We start from the raw sequence: 16,015 nt of genomic DNA, 5'->3' as shown, positions 1-16,015 counted from the left end.
GCCATATACCATAGCCTTGTCCAAAGAAAAGCTTGAGTCATTTATGGAATTAAGAGAATGCATGTGCAAGGCAACAGCATTAGGAATGCCTGATTATACGAAACCTTTTCTTTAGTTCTGTCATGAACGTGATGCTTGTTCTTTGTCTATCTTAAAACAGGTCCATGGAGGTGCAAATCGCCCTGTAGCATATTTTTCAGCTACCTTGGACCCCGTTGCAGCAGCCTTAACGGGTTGTTTGCGCGCAGTTGCAGCAGTTGGTCAGAGCCTTATACAATGTGAAGGCATAGTCATGGGATACCCCCTAACAGTAATGGTTCCGCATTCAGTTGAAATTCTGTTGACTCTAACTAAAACTCAGCACATGACAAATGCTCGTCTCACTAAGTATGAGACAATCATACTTGGGTCACCAAATGTCTCACTTAAGCAGTGTACCGTGTTGAACCCGGCAACTTTACTTCCTGGTGAAAACACTGAAATCAGCAATGAGGAAGAATTTGAACATGACTGTCTTGAGGTAACTGAACTATGTACCAAACCACGTCCAGACATTCAGGACACACAGTTGAAATAAAATGACTGTATCATGTTTGTTGATGGGTCCTGTTTAAGAGATTCTGTTGGAATACTGAGAGCTGGTTATGCGGTATGTACCATAGCTGGTATCATTGAAGCCTCTTGGCTCGAGAAAGTGTTTTCCGCTCAAGTGGCAGAATTAATTGCCCTTTCCAAAGCATGCCACGCAGCTGTAAACCTGAGAGTCACTATCTACACTGACAGCAGATATGGATTCGGAATTGTACATGATTTCGGCCAACTTTGGTCACAGAGAGGTTTCATGACCTCTTCTGGTTCTCCCGTGGAAAATGGTGAACAAATAAAGGATTTGTTACATGCGATTCAGTTACCTCTTGAAATTGCCGTGGTGAAATGCAGTGCTCATGTTAGATCACAAGACTTTGTGTCCATGGGAAACGGTTATGCCGATCAAGTCGCAAGGTTTTGTGCACTGAACTGTATATCATTTAAGGAACAGTGGTAATTTTTACCGCAAACTGAAAATGACACATGTTTGAACCTTGCATTACGAGTGGTTGACACACTAGATGAGTTAAAAAACGTACAAAGTCGGGCAAGCAAAGAGGAAAAACGTTCCTGGCAGAGAATGCAATGTGTACAGAGAGCTGATGATTTGTGGGTCTCAGAGGAAGGAAAACTAGTCCTGCCAAACAGCCTTCTATCTCAGTTTGCCAGGCTGTATCATGGACAGGCTCACCTCTGGAGGGATGCAATGATCAGGTTATTTAAAATCGACTGGTTCAATCCAAAATTCAGGCATGCTGCCGAAGTCATTTGTCACAGGTGCATCATCTGTCAACAGATGAATGCTGGGAAAGGGACAGTGGTAACTTTGAGCCACATTGGGAGAGCTGGTGGTCCATTCAGCAAAATGCAGATGGACTTCATTGAAATGCCTGCATGTGGAGGATTGAAGTACGTGTTGGTGATTGTGTGTGTTTTCAGTCACTGGATTGAAGCCTACCCCACACGTAGGAATGATAGCCTCACAGTTGCAAAACTACTACTTAGGGAGCTGATACCAAGGTTCGGGTTTCTGGTCTCTATAGAGTCAGATAGGGGCAGACACTTCGACAATGAGGTGATTAAACTCCTGTGTGCCACACTTGACATCGAACAAAAGCTGCATTGTAGCTACCGCCCCGAAGCATCAGGACTAGTGGAGCAAATGAACGGTACTTTAAAATCAAGAATGGCAAAAATGTGTGCAGCTACTAGTATGAAATGGCCAGATGCATTGCCCTTAGTGCTGATGTCAATGAGAAACACCCCACACAAGAAAACTGGACTATCACCCCATGAAATCCTCATGGGTAGAGCTATGAGGTTGCCAGCAGTACCTGCAAATGCTCTAGTGAATATCACAGATGATATGGTGTTGGACTACTGCAAAGGTTTGGCTGATGTGATTCGCTCTTTCACCCACCAGGTGGAAGCTAACACATTGCCACCGATTGGCGATCCAGGCCACTCTCTACAAGCTGGTGACTGGGTGGTTGTCAAGAAGCACGTGAGAAAGTCGTGTCTGGAACCACACTGGAAAGGGCCATATCAAGTAATCTTGACAACCACTACTGCTGTAAAGTGTGCCGGAGTTCCAAACTGGATACATGCTAGTCACACAAAAAAGGTAACGTGTCCTGTTGAAGAGGAACTTGAAGTTTCCGGCACAACAGCTTCAAGAAGAGACGTCTCAGGGCCAGAAAACAGTCAAGAGGGAACTGAGACTGCCGGAGAGCCCACTGAGGACAGCCTCGTCCCTCAAACAGTCAATGAGTTCGAGAGAGGTGACGGAGTGCCTATCTCAGTAGAGGCAGCAGAAGAACTAAATCAAGGAGAGATCCTCCCAGAAGTAGACAGATACGGGTTAGAACTCGAACCCGGTACAGACCCAGAAGAAGAAGAAGAAGGAGAAGAAGAAGAAGGAGAAATAGTGGAGAGAAATCGGAGTGTGCCAAAATCTCCTGAGCCAATTGCAGGTCCATCAAGTGAAAACACCATAGTACAAGAGGAGGGTGCTGTCCAGCGTCCTGATAAGACACATCAAAAGAAGACGCATAAGGGTGATAACTGGCCAGATAAACCACTCTTCAAGATAAGAGACGTACCAAGAGACACAATAATAGAGGAGAACGATACATCCCGAGTGGAAGACCTAAGTGAAGGAGAACAGCAAGGTGAACGAAGACTGAAAAGAAAGAGAGTCGCAAACAGAAGATATACAGGTCCTGAATGGGCGTATGCTACAACATCTGAGTGGCAACAAGAATTCCTAGCGTTCTGTTTTGACCGAGAAGTACCAGGCCAGTACTACGGTACCTGAACTGATCCAAAGAAAGACTTGGTTAAAATTGAAAAATCTGAAAACTGAAAGAGAGACTTTATAAATTACCGAATGTGACATTAGAACCGGATTGAATTTGAAAAATCTGATTGTGACAAGCTGCTAACCTGATTTGACGAAAGGGGGTCTTGGAGTGAGTGAAGACGCTGTAAATACACACAGAGAGCAAGAGAAAAAGTCCTAAATCATCCTCTAGTTGATTGTTATTCTGCTATCTGATTCTATACAGACATGGCTTATAATAGAGGTAGTAACAAGGGGAGTAAGGTGTGTGGTTGGTTAAGCCTTATAATAGGTATTGTGTGTGCAATAATAATTGTGGGTGTGATTGTGGGAATGCCGTGGTTGGAGAAAAAGACTATTAACACTACTCCAAAACCTGAAACTACAACACTAACACCGTGGGAAAGATTTTAGCAGGATGCAAGACACTTGCATGAGGGAACTAATTCAAAGGGGGAACTTTCTACTAATGTCTTCTATTGCTTGCTGAATGAGTATGTAGAGACTATGGATGCGAAAGATTGTTATGTCTGTACCAAGATCCCTTCATCTGTGCAGGAGGGAGTTACTTATCATAGCCTCCCTCTAACTTACGGAATTAGCTGCAGCTTGCTACTAACAAGGTTCTATAATCAAGAGCATGTGCAATACTTTTATTCAAATCTGGATGTTGTGTTTTTTTTTGTGCCTGTGATTGAATTCTTGAACAAGCTAGCTAAGGAACATGATATAAAAATAGTTAGAGGATTCTTTGAGCCGACGCTTACATTTGGAACTGCTTATGCACATCGCAATAATTTGACTTGCTTGCTATCACCTGTAGAGAAAAGCTTTTTAGATCACACTGATGATAGACGCAAAGCACTGAAGGAAAGATTAGAAAAAGGATTAGAGAAACGCACGTATGCAAATGATTATGCTTATACTGCAATCAAAACTCAAGGCAAACTAGCTATAGATGCATTACATGTAGGTAGGCTTTGTATATATAGACCAAAATCTGAGCAGGACAATTTGTTTGTGGGAACGAGTGAATGTAGACATGTGTTTTTGTTTCAGAGTAAGTGGACATTTATGTTGAATGGACAGGATCCAGCGATCCCTGGGATCTATTACATCTGTGGAATTAATGCTTATTACCGTCTCCCAAAGGGGTGGTATGGGACATGTTATTTGGGAATAGTTTTCCCAAAGATTTACCAGATTGATGACTTAAAACAAATACCTAAAACGTCTGAATTACAACATCCTAGACAAAAACGAGAATCAGTGACTGCTGTCATTGGTGATATATTTGGAACTATAATCCCTTCAGTGGAGGTTATCTTGAATTCTATGAAAATCCCAAAGTTGTCTACTATTGTGGATAACATGCTGACAAATTTCACAGGGACTATACTCCTGATGGATACTGAACTTGCTGCAGAAAGAGCTATGACTCTTCAAAATCGGCCTGCTTTACAGGGAGTGCAGAATTATTAGGCAAATGAGTATTTTGACCACATCATCCTCTTTATGCATGTTGTCTTACTCCAAGCTGTATAGGCTCGAAAGCCTACTACCAATTAAGCATATTAGGTGATGTGCATCTCTGTAAAGAGAAGGGGTGTGGTCTAATGACATCAACACCCTATATCAGATGTGCATAATTATTAGGCAACTTCCTTTCCTTTGGCAAAATGGGTCAAAAGAAGGACTTGACAGGCTCAGAAAAGTCAAAAATAGTGAGATATCATGCAGAGGGATGCAGCACTCTTAAAATTGCAAAGCTTCTGAAGCGTGATCATCGAACAATCAAGCGTTTCATTCAAAATAGTCAACAGGGTCGCAAGAAGCGTGTGGAAAAACCAAGGCGCAAAATAACTGCCCATGAACTGAGAAAAGTCAAGCGTGCAGCTGCCACGATGCCACTTGCCACCAGTTTGGCCATATTTCAGAGCTGCAACATCACTGGAGTGCCCAAAAGCACAAGGTGTGCAATACTCAGAGACATGGCCAAGGTAAGAAAGGCTGAAAGACGACCACCACTGAACAAGACACACAAGCTGAAACGTCAAGACTGGGCCAAGAAATATCTCAAGACTGATTTTTCTAAGGTTTTATGGACTGATGAAATGAGAGTGAGTCTTGATGGGCCAGATGGATGGGCCCGTGGCTGGATTGGTAAAGGGCAGAGAGCTCCAGTCCGACTCAGACGCCAGCAAGGTGGAGGTGGAGTACTGGTTTGGGCTGGTATCATCAAAGATGAGCTTGTGGGGCCTTTTCGGGTTCAGGATGGAGTCAAGCTCAACTCCCAGTCCTACTGCCAGTTCCTGGAAGACACCTTCTTCAAGCAGTGGTACAGGAAGAAGTCTGCATCCTTCAAGAAAAACATGATTTTCATGCAGGACAATGCTCCATCACACGCGTCCAAGTACTCCACAGCGTGGCTGGCAAGAAAGGGTATAAAAGAAGGAATTCTAATGACATGGCCTCCTTGTTCACCTGATCTGAACCCCATTGAGAACCTGTGGTCCATCATCAAATGTGAGATTTACAAGGAGGGAAAACAGTACACCTCTCTGAACAGTGTCTGGGAGGCTGTGGTTGCTGCTGCACGCAATGTTGATGGTGAACAGATCAAAACACTGACAGAATCCATGGATGGCAGGCTTTTGAGTGTCCTTGCAAAGAAAGGTGGCTATATTGGTCACTGATTTGTTTTTGTTTTGTTTTTGAATGTCAGAAATGTATATTTGTGAATGTTGAGATGTTATATTGGTTTCACTGGTAATAATAAATAATTGAAATGGGTATATATTTTTTTTTGTTAAGTTGCCTAATAATTATGCACAGTAATAGTCACCTGCACACACAGATATCCCCCTAACACAGCTAAAACTAAAAACAAACTAAAAACTACTTCCAAATATATTCAGCTTTGATATTAATTAGTTTTTTGGGTTCATTGAGAACATGGTTGTTGTTCAATAAAAAAATACAACTTGCCTAATAATTCTGCACTCCCTGTAGACATTCTTTTAGCAAAGAGTGGAGGGGTCTGCAAGATGCTTAACGAGCGCCATTGTAGCTCGTTCATTCCGGACAATAGTAAAAAGATTAGAGGTATACTTACTAACCTTATTAGAGATAGTAGAGATTTGAAGGATTTGAAGGAACTTGGTGTCTGGGAGAAATTTGGAGAGGGAATTGCCAGCGTAGGGAGCTGGTTTACCAATATTTGGAATGGGGTGCTTGCAAAAATACTAATGGGTCTATTAATTGTTCTGGTCTGTCTATTAGGATTGTGTGGGGCATGCAAAATTAATGATAAAATTAAGAAAAATTGGACCAAAAGAACCAGAAGAAATGAAGAAAGTGAAAGAGAGAAAATGTTCAATGAAATCTGGGAAAGGGCACATAAGGGACAAGATGTTGAAATGCGCATCATGTGCAAGGTGAAAAATTAAAAATGAAAGGTCAAAGGGAAAGGTTTGTGTGATGAAGAGCGTCATCAGAGGAGGGACTGAGAGAGCGTAGTTCAAATATTACATATACTAAAAGTGAAATGCTTATACCAATGCTTAACGATGCTGCATGGAAAACGACAATAATCAGTGATTTGCTTAACGTGCATTTGAATTAATACTATGATATGTGAAGTTACCATTGTGTATACGAACTAATGACAATTATGAGTAAAATTGTTTGCGTTATGATTAATCAAGCTTATATTAGTATTTACGATATTGCATTGAAAATCCTATAGGCCTTAAGTTAGCGTGAGCTGTGGATTTAGCTGCCTAGCTCTCATATTAAAAGCATTTTCCTGTTTTCCAGTGTGCTGACTCGCAAAGGGCCCTGACCCTGCAAATGTTCCTTTTCTTCATTCTATGTATCAATACAGATTCTGTTCTCATCCTCATGCTTGCTGCTTTAGTATGAGTTTTAATACAAAAGTAGATTAATGTAATGTACAAGGACGTTAAACCATGGACAAAGGAACTCATGACCCGAGAAGACGTGCCAAATGGTGAAGTAACCCCCCGTATGTGCCACCTCCGAAGGCGTCAATTATGAAGACCAATCAAAATGTTATGAATTATCGTGGGGTGACAATTGGAATTACCTAATGTATAATTTGATAGGTTAAAGATAGTGGGGTATAGTGAGTGTCCAATAGAATTTTGGGGGAAGGTATTACGAAAAAGGGATAAAAACCCATGTCACAGAAGGGTTGTCAGAACTAGCTAGGGAATGCTATTGATTTCATCCAGAAACTCTGTCACTCTGTTTGGTGACTTTGTGACTTATTAAATCATCTTCACCCATAGACTGCCCCTTTGCACTTCTCCTCCTTATGAGGGATGTGTCCCCTATCCTTTAGACGAGTCTAGGCTGATGGCGTTTTGACTGATGTCCTGAAGACGAAGACTGATCCTGTGTGCTGATCTAATCCTTGGAGGGTAATTATGACAATGCAATTTGTAATTTGTCTGTTTGCTTTTCCTTTCTAGGTACCAACTGCTCTTTTGATAGAGACCATAGCTAGATGTTTTTTAAATTGGTGTTCTAAATTGTTTTGCATGAAACCCAACATGCTGATGCTAATTAGCGGTTAGGATAGGAAATTCACTCTGACTGATGCAAATAGACAAATGACTGACGTTACGCTTTGCTGAACTGAGACGTACATGATATTTGTTGTAACCTAATCTATGTTCACGCCTTGCTATGTTCTTATGTTTGTGACTTTTGCATTAATGAAATCTTATCACAGTTGCCATATCGTAACAATGCTCTTATGTTTCTTGGTATTCAGATGAACTCTTTTGCTCGTAGATTGTAATCAATAGGGAATAAAATTCATAAAAATTCTATCAAAAGGTGAGGTTATTCATGACTGAAAGGTCATGGTTGCGTCGACAATTTGATTAATGTCTTTATCCAAAGTAAAGTGCATTGTGATAGTAAATATTGATGACATTATTGATATATTACTTGACATATTGATCAGTTACTCGTCCTACGGTGTATCACCACTGGGTCACAAGATTCATTGGCCTAAAACGAGTACTAATGTGTAATAAATTAACATAGAAGGACGCGTTAACAGTTTTAAAAGTACTTTTTTTAAATGTAAAATAACGTCATATTTTGGGTTCCTGTCTTTATGAAAAAGGCTATTCTGTGAGGGTCTAAACACTCTTCAACTAAAAAAGAATTTCAACTCTGCCCTCGGGACGCCGCGAACCTACTTACAACGGAAAAAACTGAGCTCTCCTGTCATACGAACATCACTTAAAGTTGAATTGCTCCAGACCAGAGAGGGCTTTGCAGAGCGCACACAGGCACACTCCTCCTTGTCGCCGGCCTCAATGACAGCTCGAACACCGGCCAAGAGCCGGCGCACGGGTACCACGTGACGTCAGCACGCACCGCACAGCCGCAGACTGGCCCTGACTCAGTTCCGAACTAGTAGGCTGCGGCGGCGGCCGTGTAGTTGTTTGGGGTCGAGTGCCTACTGGGCACTGTAGGCGTCTGCAGAGGTGGACCCTGTGCGCTCCCTGTCGACTCTGCACGCCGTCACAGGTCGGGAACCCAGCCTGCTATGGCCCATGGTACTGGACACTTGCTGTGGGACGTCCGGAAGCGATCCCTGGGGCTCGGTGATCCCTCTGAGCTCCGTATCAACTATCTGGGTGAGTGTATGGTCGTAGGGATGGGGTGGGCTGTTAGTAGGGGGCATGAGGATGGTGTGAGCTGACAGCTGCTCTGTTCATGCAAGGCAGCGAGGCAGGAGCATCACCTCTAGTCCCCCCAGCAGCACACAAGAGAGGAGCAGACTCCTCACAGGCTGCTTATGTGTTTTAGTTGCCCCTGCCTTTGACAGCATTTTGGGACACCGAGTGTGAGCTCAACAGGTTAACGAACCATTAAAGCCTTCCACACGGTCCTAGGTCACAGCGAGCATTGTGAACCCTTCCTAGAGTAGCACCCAGTAGGCTGTGTGTGCACTACACACCTGTCCTGCACCATCATAACGACATTCATCTTATTGTGTGCACCGCAGACTTGCTCTGTCCAGGCAGCCACCTCTAATCTGTTTGCTCCACTTCCTCGGTTCAGTCACCACTCTTAGATTCTGCACTGCCTTACACTACACTTTCACTTAGTTCATACAGCACAACCGCCCTCTCAGTGTTATAACCTCTGTGCCTTGCATATCTGTTGTCCTCAGCTTGTATTGTCCCCCAGGGACAGCTTTAGCTGCACACCTGCCCTTCCCCATCTATCATAGCTGTCACGGTTAACAGCTTAGATTAAACGCGAAACAGCTGTCCATTGCCGTCATTGGTGTCTTCCAGCTTGGATAACGCTTTTCTTCACCAGTGTTTCCATCTACATTAGAACTTTCACTGCCCACCCGCCTTGCTGTAATAGTGCTGTTACCAGCTCCGCGTGTGCACTGCGCACCTGTCATGCTACATCAGTGCTGTTCCATCCTCACACTGTGCACTGCACACCTGTCCTGCCCCATCCGCGCTATAATTCAGCTCGAGGTGTGCATTATTCCACCCATGTTGTCATCACCCACACAGATTGCATTGCACACCTGCCCTGCTGTGCCCATCCTCGAAGTGTGCACTTCACACCTGCCTTTCTCCATCATGGTTGTCATCTACCTCAAAGCATGCATTGCTTCTTCGGTGCTGTCTGCACCCATCCAGATTGCTTTGCACATCTGTCCTGGTCCACAATTGTTTTCTGTTTCTTCGGAGTGTGCACTGTACACCTGCCAAGCTAAATCAGTCCACCTACCTCGTATGCAATGCTACACCTGTGCCGTCAATACCCATACTGATTACATTTTTGTGCCCATTTTCAGAGCATGCAGAGAGAGCATCAATGCTGTCACCCAGCTCTGAGAGTGTGCACCTTCATCAGTACTGTCTTCAACTTACAGTGTGTACTGCCACACACTATAGTGACTGAGATTAATTTACGCACTGCATCCATCACTTATTTTTGTGTGCTGCAAATGTGCAGCACTTCTTCACCTCTGTCACCACTAAGAGCATTCACTGCTCACTTTTCCTAATCCATTAGTATTGTCTGACAGTAGATTGTGTATTGCATACAAGCCTTCTTCATTACGTGTATTTATCTTCAGGGGACATTGCACCACCCTTCTTCTGTTGCCTTCATCAGTATATTCTGATGTATGTTAGTGTTTTTTATAGCTAATAACGTATAATGTATGCTTTCCAAACTCCACGAGGAATGTCACCTGCCCAAATTAGTGAATGCACTGCACATTGTCCTGCTCCATTAGTACAGTCAAAATCTTTCAAAAGTGCCCTGAGCACCCCCTTCAGTCCTGTTACCCCCGACCGGCAGCTGGACCTCAACATTGCCAGTGCAACATATTGGCCATTACCCATGTTATTGGTCACCTCATTGTTTATTTGATTCCACCCCTTAGTTTAATGGAAAATGCTCCTATTGTGTTACTCGCTACAGCCTAACCAGAGCACATTTGTAGAGAATTCTTAAGCCAGAGCCGAAGGCTCGTGAAATCACTTTGCTGCTGGAGGTATCTGGCCCCAGTAGACTCTACAGCATTAACCACGTGGGTTATAATTAATTGTTATCTATTTATTTAGGGCTTTTGCAAAACACCATAATGTCGCTTTTGGGCCACTTCATAGCGCTGAAGAGTCAGGTAATGTAGATCAAGACTGCATCTTCCCTAAACTTTGCCAGTGGATCTAGTCGACGCCTCGGTAATCTTCGCTACTGGTCAGGTTGACAGTAGACAAACGATTCTTGATCGTAGTTTAGTTGTGAGATTAGCCTTTAAATAATTTGGTCCTAAACTGGGCAGGTCCCAGAATAACGGTTACCTTTGTCTATGAGTTCTTGAAAGGAGAGAGTTTTTGTTTTTTTAGTTATTTAAACTACTTTAATCCATAGTGCTTTGGTGATAGTCCAGTATTGAGAGGGGGTGAACGATAACTTGATGTTGTGCAAGTGAGCCAATAATCACATCTTTATAAAGTCTTGTGTTGGACATTTTGTGCAGCTACCTGAGCTTCCATTCAAAGTTTGTCAATCCAGCTGCCGAATATAGTCATCATGTCAGTAAACATTTTTCAATGTTAGGAACACAAATGCCTAGTTCCATTCGAATTGTAGTAGTTGTGGTGGGTGTTGATTGTTTTGATTAATTTCGTTGTGCACGGAATAGACATTTGGTGTATGGAGAATGTGTGTACGTGTTGCTTTGTAATGCAATAACATGGATGAGAGTGAAACTATGCCAGTAAAACTGGCTAAACGTTTATGAGGGTGTTGTTCACCTGAAAAGAAAAATGAAAACTTTTTCAGGAATTTAAAGCGAAATAATAATAATCACAACTTTCAAACATTTGTGTGTTGTTTTCGAATTTGTTTCAGGGATACTTCAGACTAATGCACCTTGCAAAGAGCAAAACAGTAGTGTAGATTAATTAATTATTTCTTTCTTGCTTGTGTAATAGCAGGTTAACATTTTTGTAGCAAGGAGGTAGAACATAGCTTAGAAACCCACATAGTTGGGAGTGCCATGGAGTTGTTTAATAATTAAACCTGTTAATCCCTGCAATATGAAGCAGAAAGCACTAAGATTAACTGCTATATGATTTCCAAGAAATTAATATGGTAGCACATATATTGGAATTAAAAGCAGAGGGTCTGAAGCACCTGCTGGTGATGAATCCAAACTGCCTCCTTACCGCCAATCGTGTAAAGGATCTTGATGTATAGTCTGGCGAGACATGAGCCTTCTAAATTAAGCCCCTCAGTACCAATGAAGACATACAACCAATGCAATTCAGACATCTGCTGCATAACTGCTGGCATCTTTGCTAGCTAATATAGTCCATTGGGTCCAACTCTCGACCCTCACTAGCTTCACGAGTTGCCACTCTAAAGCATTATACATTCTTTCAGTGAAACACGTTCCACTAGGGTTTACTGTAATGCAGATCATCCACGGAGCACTACGTTATTACTCTCTTTTCTCTAGACCATACAGAATTTAGAGTGGATGTCTTAATTTCTGTATCAGTACAAGTTGTGGTTTGCAGGCTTGGTAATCAACAAAAACCTCATATTGGGCCCACAGAGTAGTTTGACACAGCCATTTAGTATAATCTGTATGAGCTCTAACTCGTCTTTCCTCTACTTCACTGGTACATGCTGCAACACAACGTAGGATAAGAACGTCACTCCGGTCACTCATGCATACACACTAAAATGCTTCCCACATAATCCTTATTGCAGGTACAACACCCTTCGAACCAAGTACTTACTCCTAGTGTAGCATGCTACTCATCCAGTAAAGTGCCTCAGTGCCACAGAACAGGTAATGAAGTGCTATACAAATGCAATTACAATTTCAGTCATCCATAACTTGCTGGAAAACAGTTTGTTTAATTAATTAGGTCTCTATTTCTTGATCTGAATTCTAGGTTTCTTTTGAGTTGTGCTACCTTACACATATGTTTGTATATTAGCTACCACAGAAGATAAACTATTTATGTTCTTAACCCAATTTGAACGGCCTCGTTGGTAGGTCTTTTCACTGTCAAAATGTTGTTTTGGTTGGAGGCTGCCATTTTCACTGCAGCATTTTTTCTATTTATTAAAAAAACGTTCCTGTGTCAAGTGTTTTGTGTCAAATAGAGTGGTGAAACAATTATTGCACATCAATTCACTACTCGTTCAGGACAAATCCACTACATCTGATCATTTTATACTAGAAAACCTTTGAAGGCCAGTAAATGCTACAAATAATAATAGTAATGCTGAAACGGATTCTTGTATTGCTGTTTACATTAGCCTTCATGTATATGTAGAAATAAATGGCTAATACAGCCTGTACTACTGAAGTTCCTGGTTTTCCCATGAGATACTTCCCAGAGTCTTTAAAGAAATGTCACTATTTCCCGATTGGCCACATGTGCTTCCGTCTTTATTCCCAACAATATTGCTAATTCACAAATACTAAACAATGTAAGCAAACGGTCAGGTCGACACACGGGGCGACAATCTGCTCCCATAAACACAGAAATGCAGACCCTCATGGGACGGAACTCCCCTTCCCGCTTCGGGCCCTCCTGAAAAACCCTTCCCTGCATAGGGCTCGATTCCCCACTAACCCCATCCCAGTAACACTATGGCACTTACACCATAACCATTGAGTCGGCTCCATGCTCATAATTGGATGGCTTTGTTGTCCATCTCTTGTGTCTGCTTTTGATTCACTGTCTTTCCCCAATCTTGTCTTTGTTAAGCCCAGTGTGATTTCGCTCTCAGAGATCTGACAGGAAGAGCTGTATTTTCCACTACTTCTTTTAGGGGACTCTTTTTTTCCCTTTTATTTATCAGCACTCCCCGGGAGTGCTTGTTTCCTTGCGCTTCCTCATTTCTTTTTTTTTTTATCAAGGGCCTGGCAGCTGCAAAGTGCTCCCCGGCCTTCACATGCTTTGTTCTTAAGTGCCTTCGGTCCATGTTTTCATTTTTTTTTTAACAAGGGCTTGGCAGCTGAAAATGCTACCTTGTACCTCATTTCTTTTTTGCTCTGGTGAACACTTTGTTTTCTTACTTTGAATTTATGTACCGTTGTAATATGGCCATCTGCTGTGTTAGATCAGGATGCACATCTGATGTATTCGTTTCATGACGCAGTAGTACCCTTGTGTACTAGGGATTGCGTACGTATCTGTTTCCGTCTTACAATGGGCTTTCGTTAATTGGAAACCCATTGCAAGATTCCCACTAGTGCACATGCATCTTCACACGTGTTTTGTTAACATGTGAATGGAAAAATAAAATTGGCAAAGTCAAAATAGTTAACCCTTTGAGAGCAGAAACCTATTGGCTTTGCCAAAGTATGTTCTCACTGACTGACAGTGTGGTCTGCTACTACGTTTTAATAATCAAACTATTTTTGCTGTTTTCACCCCCCCGAAAAAACTGTATTTAGAAGTGCCTGTTGTATTGTACAGAAACCAAGCTTGATTGCCTTCCCTAGAACCTTTCTCTTTAGTCTTATGTGAAAGACTAGCCAACTGTCTTTTTTTACTCTTTCAAAGGTATGACATGAATCTGTTATGTTATATCTGATCAGAATCCATTTTAACATACAACTTTTGAGAGGCATTTGTTCCTTTTCTTTTTCTAAACATTATCTGCCAGTAGAACACACTAATATAGTCCTGAGTGCGTAGCAGTTCATGTATTTGTCAAATTAAGGAAACACTTACATCCTTGAGGCTCACCCTGTGGCACCCATCTAATGATACCCTAATACCCAAGGTGTTTGGTATTAGGAAGGTAAGTATCCATGATCTGCATCAGAGCCATCTAGCATGCTCCTAGTTACTGTGTGGGAAGGATAAGCTCTGTCCCTTTATGATTCTGTTGGTCTTCACCTGCTCTTTGGCAGAGAAGCAATGTTCTCTTTGCTTATGTTTATCTGCCTGTCTTGGTCTCAGTTGTTTCCTCTGACCTGTGGATGTGTAGAGCAGAGCAGGAAGGAAGGAGCTGGCACGTTGCTCTCGTATGCTGTCCTTGCTCATATATGTAATTTAATACTATTGGCCCGTCATTTGGCTTTCCCTGACACTCGTCTTCAGTTTGGCTAGTACAGATCCCCAGAACCTTATCCCCAAGCAGCAGTCCTGTGATCAGACTAGTGCTTTGTGCTTGTAGCGTAATTTCTCACATTTGGTGGTACTTACTGCTTTTCTTCACTTCAGACCAGGCGTCCCTTTGTTGTTGCCACATGGACCGCCATCACCTTGCTCCTGTGTGTGTGTACAACTCTGTCTTTCCTGATTGATCTTTAAAAAAACTGTAAAATATAGATTACCATGTTTTGTCCATTATATTAATTGATACGAGCTACTCTTATGACAAACCTCTGCCATTTGTGTAGTGGCTGGTTCTTTGCCAAACTTAATTTCCTACTTATTATTATTTTTTGTTTTATAAATAATTTTTATTGATTTTTGCAAAAGAAAGAATAACCATGATACAAACGTCATAACACGATGCCAACGGGCATCCAACATTGGTCGAACCCGTGATCCCAGCTAGCACTAATATTAAAGATAACATAGTATTCAGGAGCCTAGTGCGGCCTCCCATTTCCCCCATATCCTATTATATTTATTCGGACATCCTCTAGCCTCATATACAAGTTTTTCACTCTGCGCACACCAATCCACTCCCTGTCTCCATTTAGCCAATGATGGGGCATTCTTGGCCTTCCAGTTTGCCACTATGTCCCTCTTAGCCACTAAGCACGCCACCCCAAGGAAAATTCGATCTGGTCTCCTTAGCTCGATGTCACCCATGATCCCGAGGAGGAGGGGTAGAGGCTCTCTCTCTATATTCTCCTGCAACACCTCAGAAATCTCCCCCAGGACCGCTCCCCAATAGGCTACCATGGCCGGGCAGGTCCACACCATGTGGAAGAAGTCAGCTGTAAGGTTTCTGCAGCGGGGGCACTCAGCGTTGGGGCGGAGGCCCGCTCTGTGTAGTTTGTCGGGTGTGAGGTATGCTGTGTGCAAAAAGTAAGTTTGTATCAATCTGAAACGGGTGGCGATCGCCAGGGCTCGCGGGGCCATTAGCGCCTCACCCCATTCCATCTCTTCCATGGGGCCCACCCACCCCTCCCATCTCTGGCGAAGTACCCCCAGGGAGCCCGAGGTGCCGGAGACCAGGGTGCGATATATTTGGGAAACACCTCCCCTACCTAGGCTCCCCATCAATGCCTTGGCCTCCATGAGGCTGCATTCAGGTATGTTTTCTCCCTCTCCGATGTGTACTGATAAGGCATGTCGGAGCTGGAGGTATCTGTGAAACTGTGTCTTGTTTAATGAAAAGTTTTTCTGGAGATCTTCAAAGGACCGTATGTGTGACCCGTTCCAGACATCGCCTAGTGTGGAGATGCCTATGTTGTCCCAGTTCCGAAACCCCTCCAGGCCCACCACCTCCACCAATTGCCTCCCATGCCACAGTGGGGTCTGTTGGGTAAGTCATCCCCACCACCCC

General features: G+C 42.9%; 1 protein-coding gene across 5 annotated transcripts in view; it reads left to right on the top strand.

Annotated features, from left to right (window-relative positions):
- Positions 1-8,358: 8,358 nt before the first annotated feature.
- DCAF6 (DDB1 and CUL4 associated factor 6) overlaps positions 8,359-16,015 on the top strand; it is a 622,202-nt gene continuing 614,545 nt past the window's right edge. For all 5 annotated transcript variants that reach the window (XM_069204156.1, XM_069204153.1, XM_069204157.1 and 2 more), the window contains exon 1: positions 8,359-8,610. In XM_069204156.1, the coding sequence (XP_069060257.1) occupies positions 8,520-8,610 (91 nt within the window). In that variant the 5' untranslated portion in view covers positions 8,359-8,519. The remainder of the gene's footprint in view (positions 8,611-16,015) is intronic.

Source organism: Pleurodeles waltl, chromosome 8 (assembly GCF_031143425.1).
Source record: "Pleurodeles waltl isolate 20211129_DDA chromosome 8, aPleWal1.hap1.20221129, whole genome shotgun sequence".
NCBI lineage: Eukaryota > Metazoa > Chordata > Amphibia > Caudata > Salamandridae > Pleurodeles > Pleurodeles waltl.
The sequence above is the reverse complement of the archived record's forward strand: the minus strand, read 5'-3'. Positions and strand labels throughout refer to the sequence as shown.